This window comes from Plectropomus leopardus, chromosome 15, assembly GCF_026936395.1.
Source record: "Plectropomus leopardus strain MGB_pleo_1.0 chromosome 15, ASM2693639v1, whole genome shotgun sequence".
NCBI classification, from domain to species: domain Eukaryota; kingdom Metazoa; phylum Chordata; class Actinopteri; order Perciformes; family Serranidae; genus Plectropomus; species Plectropomus leopardus.
In genome coordinates, this window is record NC_142190.1 from 20,514,760 (window position 1) to 20,526,972 (window position 12,213).

General features: G+C 38.9%; 1 protein-coding gene across 21 annotated transcripts in view; it reads left to right on the forward strand.

Annotated features, from left to right (window-relative positions):
• The window catches only part of nbeaa (neurobeachin a), a 116,183-nt gene extending 106,877 nt beyond the window's left edge, over positions 1–9,306 (forward strand). For 15 of the 21 annotated variants that reach the window (XM_088088768.1, XM_088088770.1, XM_088088777.1 and 12 more), the window contains 9 exons: positions 258–347; positions 2,390–2,582; positions 4,053–4,124; positions 4,371–4,526; positions 5,781–5,951; positions 6,072–6,173; positions 6,856–7,052; positions 7,207–7,358; positions 7,594–9,306. In XM_088088768.1, coding sequence (XP_087944894.1) covers positions 258–347; positions 2,390–2,582; positions 4,053–4,124; positions 4,371–4,526; positions 5,781–5,951; positions 6,072–6,173; positions 6,856–7,052; positions 7,207–7,358; positions 7,594–7,684 — 1,224 coding nt within the window. In that variant the 3' untranslated portion in view covers positions 7,685–9,306. The remainder of the gene's footprint in view (positions 1–257; positions 348–2,389; positions 2,583–4,052; positions 4,125–4,370; positions 4,527–5,780; positions 5,952–6,071; positions 6,174–6,855; positions 7,053–7,206; positions 7,359–7,593) is intronic. The other 6 variants (XM_088088771.1, XM_088088773.1, XM_088088779.1 and 3 more) reach the window with 1 other exon arrangement.
• Positions 9,307–12,213: the final 2,907 nt, after the last annotated feature.

A 12,213-nucleotide genomic window follows, 5' to 3' on the forward strand; every position in this document is an offset into this window, starting at 1 on the left:
GTTACTAAATGACTACTCCTCATGGCTGAGAAAATAGTTTATTTTAATAGTTCTCACTAAGGATGAATTAAGAGAACATCAATTGCATTCAGGAAGCATACACAAAAGACAAACTGGCATATTTAGGAAAAGTAAAGCACAAGGGAAGGTACATGGGGAGAACATGTCTTTTCTCAGCTTGTTTTTAATGTTTCTCAAAAGTGTGTAGCCTTTCCCCTCCTCCCCTGTTTACCCCATCTTTGTCTCTCCCACTGCAGATGATTGAGTCCCAAATTCAGGCATGTGGTCAGATCCCCTCCCAACTGCTGATTGAGCCGCATCCACCTCGCTCCTCTGCCATGCACCTGGTGAGAACACCTCAACATCCTGAGCAAATCTTCCTTTACTTCAAGATTTCATAACAGTATTCACTGTATATGCTGACCAAAACACTCCCTCGAAATCTGTGAACCCACTAAAATACAAAACAGAACTTTTGTCAGGTCAACATTTATTATAATTTCATGTCACAAAGAATGTCTCATAGGGCTGTACATAAAATAAAACAAAAATAAACATCATCAAAATATGTAAGAATATAAAAGGTCAAATAAAATACATATTAAACATTGTCACAAAATGTTTTTCAAAAAAGCAATATAAAGTATGCGTGCCCAAACTGTACATGTATAGCTGGATACAGGTGAAAAAACATGCATACAAAAATCTTATACGTAACCATATACATACATAAAACTGTAGATATGCTGGATAAGTGTAGTTCAGTGCTTAGGGCAGACTAAATGAGGTTGAAGGCTAATATGAACACAAGTTTTGCATTGGCTTTTAAATGAGTCGAACAAGTTAGCCTCTCAAATTGGATAGTAATAAGATTCTAGAAAAGAGGAGTCCGGTAAGAGAAAGCCCTGCCACTTATTGAAGGTTTGTTTATTAATGTACAAAGGGGCAAATTAGAAAAGAATTGGGCCAGGTACAGATACTTGTGGCACACCATAACTCACTTAGTTTAGTCTCGTGAACAGTTCTGTCAGATCTGTCAGTTAGATATAATTTAAACCAGGAGAGAGCAGTGTCAGTGTCAGTGGGACCATTAAGACTTAGTAGTCTGTCTATAGTGTGCTGTAATCAGTTGTGTCGAATGCTGCGCTGAGGTCTATGGGTACTAATATTAAAATACACATTCTTATTTTTTGTATGCTTCTTAAGTTTATGTTTTGAGAGCTTGTTATTGAGGAAATGTTCACTTTGAGAACAGTGGGTCAGTATTGTGGGGTTTACTATGCCTCCGCACTGGTCATAGCAGAGGCTGGAGGGATTATGTTTTCGGCTGGTCCATCCGTCCTGCATATTCTTGTGAATCCGATAATTCAAGAATGCCTTGAGGGAAATTCTTAAAATTTGACACAAACAGTCACTTAGACTCAACAATGAGCTGATTAGATTTTTGTGGTCAAAGGTCGAGGTCCCTCTGACCTCATCTGTGTCATTCTTGTGTCTTGTTCTTGTCCCAAGAAAACCATAAGGGATTTTTTTCTAATTTGGCACAAATATTTGTGTGGACTCAGTAATGAGCTGATTAGATTTTGGTACTCAGAGTTCAAGGTCACTGTTAGCTTGCATCCGTCTGATTTTCATGAACACAAAATATAAAGATGGCCTTGAGAAGTTGTCCCAAATTTGGCACAAAAGTCCACTTGGACCCAATAATGAACTGATTAGAATCTGGTGGTCAAAAGTGAAAGGTCCATGTCAGTGAACTCAACTTGGCCTATAACCTAAGAACCTTGGGTGTCAACCTTGAAACTGTGCTGATTGTATAGATCTCCTGTGCTGCTGGGGTAAGATGTGTGTGAAACATCCATGTTTTCACAGAGAGGGATGTAAACTGTAAGTGTAACTTGACTTGAGCCACATACAAAAATGTGGCTGTACATCTAGTTTTTTCTTTTTTCCACTCATTTTATCCCTACATACCAATGTGAGATTTTGTTACATACAAGTGTATGTAATGGTGTATTTTCCAAGCAAGTTCTGTCCTGGTTTCAGCCTCTCTGTCCTCCCTGATACACAGCAAAACGAGACCTCAGTGTCCCCACATCAGCGCCATTCATGTCAACCCAAACCTGTCAGTCCTAAACCCCGACCAACCAACCAGTGCCTCCACCTCCTCTCCTAGACCTAGAGCCACCCTCAGTGTGTGTACCTGCTCTGACCCTGTGCTCCCACTAATATACCTTTTCCCTTCCCTCCCTCTGTCCCATCTGTTCTGTCTCTCCCTCTACCCTCATCTCCATTTTCCCCTCCTCCCTCTCTCCCCTGACCTTCCCTTCCTGCTCTGCCCTCCTATTCTTCTCTGTCCCTCTTGCTCTCTCTCTGTCTGTCTCACCAGTGTTTCCTTCCCCAGAGCCCACTGATGTTTAAGGATCAGATGCAGCAGGATGTCATCATGGTGCTCAAGTTCCCCTCCAACTCTCCCGTCACTCACGTCGCAGCCAACACGCTCCCCCACCTCAGCATACCAGCAGCCGTCACCGTCACATGTAGCCGGCTGTTTGCCGTCAACCGCTGGCACAACACAGTCGGTGAGTGTAAAACATAATCATCTACATATAGAAATGAAATCTAAACACCCTAACTTATGCATATTTTTATTTTTTTTAAAAGTTATATAACTTTGAAAAATGGAGCATCCAAAGTCATTTTAACAGTATACATTGTTGTTATTTTAGCTATTTTTAGCAAGTTTCTGGAACTATATTATTGCATTCCCTTGATAATACAGATACATGTTAAGTTTATAGTAGGGGTGACATTATTAGATAATTAAGCTACAGTTGCTAACTTACATAAAACAACTCTTTTTTCATATTTGCTGAAACTGTCATTACATCCACACAGCAGTACATGAGTCAGTCTCCAAAAAAATCACAGTCCTCCTCCTCCTCGTAGTGCTTCTGATGGCATTTGCTAGAATCTACCACAGCTGTTGGAAAACAACCAATCAGAATTGAGGAATCTCTTACACAGCTGTCAATCATGTCAAACACTGCTCGTGAACTATGGTCAAACTGTCTAACGCAGCAGCACTGATTAAATATGAATCAAGCTTCAATCACGGCATTGCCTATTTCTTATTTCAGATGTTTTCAGAAACATATTTTAGCGTACTGTTTAGCTGTAAAATGTGAAAGTTTGTGACCCAGCAGCCATGTTGGAAAAAGTGGAGCCAAAATGAAGCAGTGCCCACCAGTTAGAACAAACTTTATTATTTTACAGCTAAACAGTACACTAAAATATAATATAAGAAAATATATTAAAAAAGTTTTAATCAATAAAATAAATAACAGAAAATTAATTCACAAATATTTGATGTTACTTAATTAGTTGTTTAGGTCAGTTATTAAAAAACATGCTGCCAGCCTTTCAAATGTGGAGATTTGCTGCTTTTCTCCTTACTAATGGAATAACTTTTCTTCTTTTAGATGAGTGGCCAGACAAATACATTTTAAAAGCATCACTTTTGTAATGTAATTGGCATTTTTCATCATTTTCTAACATTTTACAGACGATAAGATTAAAGAATTATTCAAACATGTTCATATATTTCACATAATGAAAATGTTATCAGTAGCTATGCAATCAAGACAAACTTATGAACGATTCCTGAAGATGCTTAAAAACTCAATGGAATTTTAGTTCATTTCGGTGGTAGTTCTGTTAGTGTTTACTCATTTTGTTCACATGTTGTCACAGAAATATTTGTCAATTAAATCCCCAATTAACCTTTAATGACCTCATTAGCACAGCAGGGTAGGTTAATGAATCGTGGTAATGTAATTATGGAGTGCCATAAGGCAGCTAGAGTGACTTTTGTTATTGAGGCTTTTATTTTTTAACATAAGCATGCATCAGAGCTTTTATCAGAGAGCAGTTAACCAGGGGATTATATGAGAGGGTGTTTAGCTTTTATCCTTCACTGTTTTATGATGTGTGCATGTGCGGGGGGTGTGTATGTGTAACTGTCTGTGACGTTTGACCTTTATATCCTTCAGGCCTCCGTGGAGCTCCAGGATACTCCCTAGAGCAGGCTCATCATCTACCCATTGAGATGGACCCTCTCATAGGTCAGTGCACAGAAGTCTACACAGAAGATTTAATTGGTTTAACGTAATGACTTTATTAGGGACACAAGTACTGAAGTCAATATATCACACTCATGATTTATGCACATATATTGCTGAGACACAGGCTGCAAAACTAACCAGAGTGGTGAAAGATCAGGAAAGGTTAGAGGTCGTTTGATAAATTGTGAACCAAATTGCATTCTGATGCCCTCATTAACCTGTTGACGTCTTTGTGCTCCCACGTAGCTAACAACTCAGGCGTGAACAAGCGTCAGATCACTGACCTTGTGGACCAGAGCATCCAAATCAACACACACTGTTTTGTGGTTACTGCCGACAACCGCTACATCCTGGTCTGCGGCTTCTGGGACAAGAGCTTCCGTGTTTACTCCACTGAAACGGGTAGGTTTTGTATTATTTATGAGACATTTTGAGTACAGTAGAAATTTACTCTGAGCTAGCAGTTTATTTTTGTTGTTGTTGTTTTTTAATAGTGATACTGTCAGAGGTCCTAGTTTGAATTTGGATTATGGGGACTTACGCATTTGCAATTATATTTAGATTTGTGTTTGGGTTTAATATTGTTATTATTATTATTATTATTATAGTTACAAAGTGCTGTACAATAAAAAAAACATATAGAGAATAAAATAAACTAGGAGCCAAACACTAGGTGCAAAGTAAAAACAGATATGATGAGTAACAAATGTCATAAAACATAAGAAAATAAAACATTCTAAAAAAGTGGGGTTTTAAACATAATTTCTCAGGCAGGTTATTCCAAAGTCTTAGGAGCTCTAAATGCAAAGGCTCTATCCCCTTTATGAGTTAACTGGGACCTGGGAAGGACAAGGAGCGACACATCTGAGGATCTCATGGTGCAAGAAGGAGTGTAGGGCAATAACAGATCAGATAGGTAACTTGGAGCAAGGCTTCCCAGGGCTTTGAAAGTCATCAATAATATCTTAAAATCTATTCTAAAGCGGGGCGCCCAGTAGCTCAGCTGGTAGAGTGGGTGCCCCATGTACAGAGGCTGTGTCCTCGCTGCAGCGGCCATGGGTTCGATTTCGGCCTCATCCCTTTGCTGCATGTCGTCCCCTCTCTCTCCCCCTTTCACACTTAATATGTCCTATCCATTAAAGGCCAAAAAGCCCCCTGAAAAATATCTTTAAAAACAAATCTATTCCAAAGCAACAGATAGCCAGTGTAAGGAAGCCAGGATCTGTGAAATGTGATCATGTTTCCTAGTCATAGTCAGAATCCTGGCAGCAGAATTTCGGATGAGCTGGAGGCGGGAGAGGGCTGATGCTAGAGAGCAAGTATGACAGTAGTCTAATCGAGAAGTGATGAAGGCATGCATAACAATTTTTGTTTAAAAGTGACACCAAGATTTCTGCAATACTGGGTTATGGAATGGGACAATTAACCAGAGCTGTTGGATATTTAGAGTTTACACAATGCAACGCTCTTTTTTTTAACATATGCACCTCAACATAAAATACATTTCTCTATTTATCAGTCCAGAGATTTACTGAAACTCTAACCTGTTTGTTTAACCTGCGTATAAGTATCCTGAAAATTTAGCACTCATGGCCTTCACACTAATGAGCAGAAGGCACACACTGATGTAAACAACTCCCTTCCTTCTCTCTATAGGAAAGCTGACCCAGATAGTTTTTGGCCACTGGGATGTAGTGACGTGTCTGGCCAGGTCAGAGTCCTATATCGGAGGGGACTGCTACATCGTGTCAGGCTCCAGAGACGCCACTCTTCTTCTGTGGTACTGGAGTGGACGACACCACATTATTGGGGACAACCCCAACAACAGTGAGTGTGTGAATGTGTGCTAATCTCAGTGTGGACATGAGTAGATTTTTTGTTCATAAATTAGTTCAGAAAACACTGCAGCTCCCAAAGGTTTTATGGTGTCTCTAACTTGTCTTCCAGGTGACTACCCAGCCCCCAGGGCAGTACTGACAGGACATGACCACGAGGTGGTGTGTGTGTCCGTCTGTGCAGAGCTGGGATTGGTCATCAGTGGAGCTAAAGGTTTGTGTGTCCTCACGTCTGTCTGTGCCCCAGAGAGATTTCAATTTTACATTTATGTTTTACACAAAGTTTGTTTTCTGATTTTTTTAAGGTTGAGCTAATTTTTCCAAACAAATACATTGTTAACCCTTTGAAACCTGGAGCAACATCACTTTCTTATGCTGCTTTCACAGTATTTAAATCTTGAACTCTGGGCAAATTCGTGCAATTTCTTTTATAAAAACATGGGGAAAAGGCAATGAGTAACTTGGTGAGAAATGACCCCCTAATTGCAATAAATTAGTAGATTTAGAAAATTATTTTTAAAAAGCAAAGTAAAACTGTCTAGGGAAAAAAAGAAAAAAATCTAGGAAACTATATATAGGATTATCATTATTACATATTTAAAGTTATATATAGTTATAATTATATTTTTTTCAACACTTTTTTGAGGTCATTTCCTTTTTTTAAAACTATCTTTTTCTTTTCTTTTCTTCTTTTGAAATTGATTTTTGCTTATTTTCCTGCTAATTTTGGGTCATTTCTTTTTTTTTTTAGCTTAGTACATTCTTCCCATGTTTTTGAAAAAAATCAAGCCACCCTGCTCAGGTTTCAAAGGGTTAACTAACTTTACCATCACAAAAGCTGTCTTAACATTAAAAAAAAAATTGCTTCTTCACTATCCTTCTTTGTTGCTCCTCAGAGGGCCCGTGTCTGGTTCACACCATCACAGGGGATCTGCTTAGGGCCCTGGAGGGGCCAGAGCTGTGCCAGCGGCCCCGCCTCATTTCAGTATCCAGTGAGGGCCACTGCATCATCTACTATGAGAGAGGTCGCTTCTGCAACTTCAGCATAAATGGAAAACTGCTGGCACAAATGGAGGTCAATGATTCCACGCGGGTAAGGCTGTCAAAGTCGATATTGTTTATGTAAATGTACTGTAATATTCTTTTTGGTGTATATTCATGCATGAATACTGTCCTTATTCACCCCTAAACAATGCAATATACCATTGTCCAACACACTGAACACACTATTCTTTTTCTCTCTTCAGGCGATCCTGTTGAGCAGCGACGGGCAGAATTTGGTGACAGGAGGTGATAACGGAGTTGTGGAAGTGTGGCAGGCGTGCGACTTCAAACAGCTTTACATCTATCCAGGCTGCGATGCAGGAATCCGTGCCATGGACCTCTCGCATGACCAGAGGTAACACAGACAGGGTGCTACTCTGACAGACAAAGACAAAGCAGACAGTGTGACTTTTTTTAAACTGTTGTTGGGGAAAATGGGTCATCTCAAAGCAGACAACGTAAAATACTGAATGATCAGTCAGAGGGTTATTGTGCCCGAACCTCAGACTGATGCTCTGCAACCCTAAAAGAACTATTTAATGTCTGTAGTTTGGTTTCCAGTTGTGACTTTCTGTGTGCTCTGCACTCAGGACTCTCATCACCGGCATGGCGTCTGGCAGCATTGTGGCGTTCAACATAGACTTCAACCGCTGGCACTACGAACACCAGAACAGGTACTGAGGTGGACAGTGTGAGGAAGAGGAAGATGGAGAGAGGAGAGAAGAACAAGAGGGAGAGGAGGTGATGCATTCTGCTGCGTATCTGCAACGCGGGAAAACTAAAGGTACCGAGAGGAAGGAAAAACAAGTACCGGACCTTAGGCTCTAATCCCTTGTGAAGTTTACTTGATTTGAGGATGCAGCAGCGCTGGTGGAAAAAACTTCCTCTGTGCATACGTGTACGTACACACAGGTGTGTAACCACAGACACATAATACCCCGAAGATACACACCAAAACCTGCTAATAAAATAGACAGATTGCAGAATGGGGGGAAAAAGAGCAAGTCAAGCAGACCTTGTAGAGGTCGATCATACTCGTACCACTCACAGGACTGGTGCAGTTGCCGTTCCTGGTACGCTTAATGCTTCACACACAAAGAACCTAAGTTTTATTTTCCGTTATATTTTTCTTCTTTACCAATTTTTGTTGTATACTTTTCATTTTGCGGGGAATTAGTCTGGGAATTATTTGGGTGGGCTATAAATTCAGACTCCTTCAATGTGTCTAAACTGATTAGATATGGTCAGAAATGAACCAGCCCCGCCCACTGTTCAAAACCGGTGCTATTGGCTCAATCTTAAAATTCCCCTCCTTGAAAAATTGCTTGGGGTTATGATTTTATTTGCTTTTATCTTTATTTTATTTTATAATGCTAATTTAATTTCTTCTTTTACCCGCAGCAGGGTTAAATCTGATTTTTATGTAAATAAGGCTCTGCTTCCGTCAGAGTCTACACGTGTTCTTTCACTACACAAACTGCGCTTATCACCTTTAATTTATTAATGACTTGCTGTATGTAAAATATTGTGTAATAATTACTATAATGTCGACAAGACTGATGATAATAATGGCAGTGTCAAGGATGGTGATTGTTTTGCCGGAGATGGTAACGATACAGAGATGTTGCCAGTGCCACCAAGGATGACAACCACAAGACTGACATGATTTCCTTTGTATATTTGGTGATTGTTTTGTCAAATATGTACATATAGTCTTGGTTCAGGCTTGGTGGGAGACTTAATCAGCTGAATAAGACTGAAAGCGCAAAGGAAACCTTCACTTACCCACATTTGTTGATTATTTAAAAAAAGAGAATCGAATCAATGTAAAAGTTTGTTTTGTATTTGCACTTTGCACCAATCACATATCATTATTTATTAGCTTGGTTCTTTCTGGTCGGCTGCCATTTTGTTTAGGTCCATTTCCCCTTCGGGATTATTTGTGCATTGATGTTTGTATTTAAAGCGTTGAGCTCATGTGTGATTATTAGGTTTTACAACCTCACAGTTGTAAGCAATATCATGATTCTGTAGCTGATAGAGATGGGAAGGTGGGAGGAGAGGGGATGAAATGTGAGATGTACTGTATGTGTGAAGCCATCTTGATCAAATGCGCACATGCACATACTCTATCGACAGGTTCAACTTACGTATCCAAAAAAAGGTTAAATATTTTTGGATCTATGAAACCCTAAAAACTATTGTATTCATGTTTTATTGCAAAGATGTAAAATATGACATGTGTGAGTTGAAAAAAAAATCATGATAAGAAAAATAAAATATGCAAAGAATTTGATGACTTGACATTTCATTGGTCACATATTCTTTGGCTGAAAGGTTTCTTTTTGCTTCATGACAGTAGCGCTGCACAGAGGGAGCGAGCCATCAAGGACGTCTTATTGTAGCGTTCACAAGACATTATCCCGAAAGAAATCCTCCTCAAATGATTTTCAAGAGACTCCTGAGTTAAAATGTTGCACTCTGAACACACTTGACTATGTGGTTGAACTACCTGCTTTGCTGTGTTTTTTAGTTTCAGGCTTCTGTTTCTGTCAGTCATTTAATGTAGCACTTCCTAAGAACACAAACAAAGAAAGATAAATGTTAGTTTAACAAAATGTCCAATTTCTATTTGTAGCACTTGCTTTTCCATCTGTAGAGTCTGGTCCTGCGTCTCCTGCTTAATACAAATCCATAAAACAGTTTAAGTTCCCTTGAGCAAGGCAAAACCACTTCTGTGGAGCTTCTTAAAAGAAAATAGTGTAAAGTTTCGGGTGTGTGTTCTCTTTATTGCATGCGTCACGAGTTACTGTGGACTTGCTGTGCTCATGGTGCTCTGATTTTGAGTTAACAGGTTTTGAACGCACCTCTCGCATCAGCTCCAGTAACCAAATCAAGATAAAAGTAGGAATTAATTCCCTCAGAAGCATTAAAAAAAAGAGAAAATGTGCAAAGAGAAGATGAGATCATTAGTCGCATTCATTTAACCCATGGACAAAAGTCAGTTCAGTACAGTAAAGCATGTATCATAAGATAAGGTATTCATATAGGTATAAAGACACAGGTTACCCAAGATGGAAATTTAAATATATTAATCTACTATGTATCATCATTGATTCATGCTTTGTTTCCAGGACTGGCACTAAAAATAAGAGCTCCAATTAAAAAACAAAAAAAACAACTAGGGGATTTAATCTTTTTAACATCAGCAGACTTGAAAACAAATGTTAAGTGATTAAGTGTTAAGCCTCTTTTGTACAACATTAAAGGGAAAATTCATTAGAAATACAAAAATACATATTTTTCCTCTTACATGTAGTGCTGTTTATATACAGACTGTAGAGATGTCTGCTGTCTCTCTACTGTAATGGAACTAGATGGCACTGGGCTTGTGGTGCTCAAAATAAATATAAATATATTATAAAAAAATAAATATAAAAAAATATAATAAATATAAATAAATAAAAAAGCATTTTGAAAAACTCAACAGTAACATCTTTTTTTCCAGAAATCATGGCCTAGTTACTCAACATAATTCACAGACCTTGTTGTCAGCAGTTTCATGTAGGAACTATTTTCTACCGAACTACACCCCCCAACTGTATCAGTCCGCAGAGAGAAGCGTGGCTCTGCTCGCGGATGAGCGGCTCCTGCGACAAATGTAAACATTAATGGCGTCCTCCTCAGCTGAGCTGTAAGGTTAGCTCGCTAAGTGGTGCTAGACGAGCTAGCAGCAGATGCACATTCTGTCCTGGTTGGCTGGTGGAGTTTGGTAGAAAGAAAATAGTTTCTAAATTAAACTGCTTCAACTGCAATGAATAACTGGAATAACTTGAGTAAGTGGGGTCATGATTTCTGGACATGACATGCTGATGAGTTTTTTGAAATTTAATGTTTGAGCACCACACAACACAATCTACACTGATAAATAGCACCACAGGTAAGAGGAAAAATATGAATTTGGGATATAACCAAACAAGTTCTGGTCATGATAACATGTCGAGTGACGTGCATACAGATTCATCAAAAGTAATGTAATGAATATTGAACAAATATGTAAACACTGTGACTGTAACTGAGGCAACCAAAAAAAAAATGTCTGACAGTCACATCACCTGGCTGTGAAACACTTTGAGAAAACGACGAGGATTTATCAATAACCACGCTGACAGTCGTACCTCCTCGTCGTGTTTGTGGCTTGGTTGCCACCGTCGCTGCTCTCGGAGCCTTCAGTTGTTTTTGCATTTTGTGGGGAAAAAAGTGTGACAAAGACGAATAGTCCTCTTTCTAATCATTTGTTTTGAGCGGTGCACTTTTGCTGCCCTGTCAAAGACACTACATCTCTCCGTATTAAAACTAAAATGATGTCTTTTGAGCAGAAACAACCATTACTGAGGCTTAAGCCTGGAATACAGAAGAGGCTGACGGCTGCAGGCTGCAGTCAGAAGCCGTGTGAGCTGACAGGCAGGACGGCTAATCCGTCACGCTGGTCGACCTGCCTTTCAGGAGCAGGATTTCATCTCCTTGTTTATGCCGCTTTTGACCTGGTCTGTCTGTAGCTGCAGGCAGAGGCCGACTACCTGTCAATAGTAAGACACAGCCCTCATTTCTCTCTCACCTTCACATCCACATCAGCAGTTGTAAAATGTAACTAAGCACATGAACTCAAGTTCTGATTTGAGGTACTTGAACTTAACTTGAGTATATTCTTTTCATTCCACTTTATGCTTTTAGCCCACTACATTTGATAGGAAAATATTCTCCTTTTTGTTCTTAACTTCATTCATCTGAACACTTCAGTGACTTCACAAATCAAGATTTTTGCATTAAAACATTACAAGAGTTAATAAAATATGATGTTTTGTAATACATGAAATTCCCAAACAGTTTCTACAAGTACAGCTGCAACAGTAAGCTGATTATTAATTAATGTATTGATAGAAAATTGATTGCCAACCTTGTTTTGTTTTTTTAAATAATTTGAGTGTTTGGGGGTGTGTTTTTTTTTTATTTTTAAGTAATTTTTAGTTTGGGGATGTGTTGGTTTTTTTTTTTTTTAATAAAATAATTTTGAGGTTTGGTGGGGTGTATTTAGCGTGTTTTGCATTTGCTTTTTCTTTTTCTAAATTTGAGTTTATTGGGTTTTTTTGAAGAATTGTCTGCATTAGGTGCTTTTACTTTTAGCCTAATACTTAAAGTATATTGTGCTG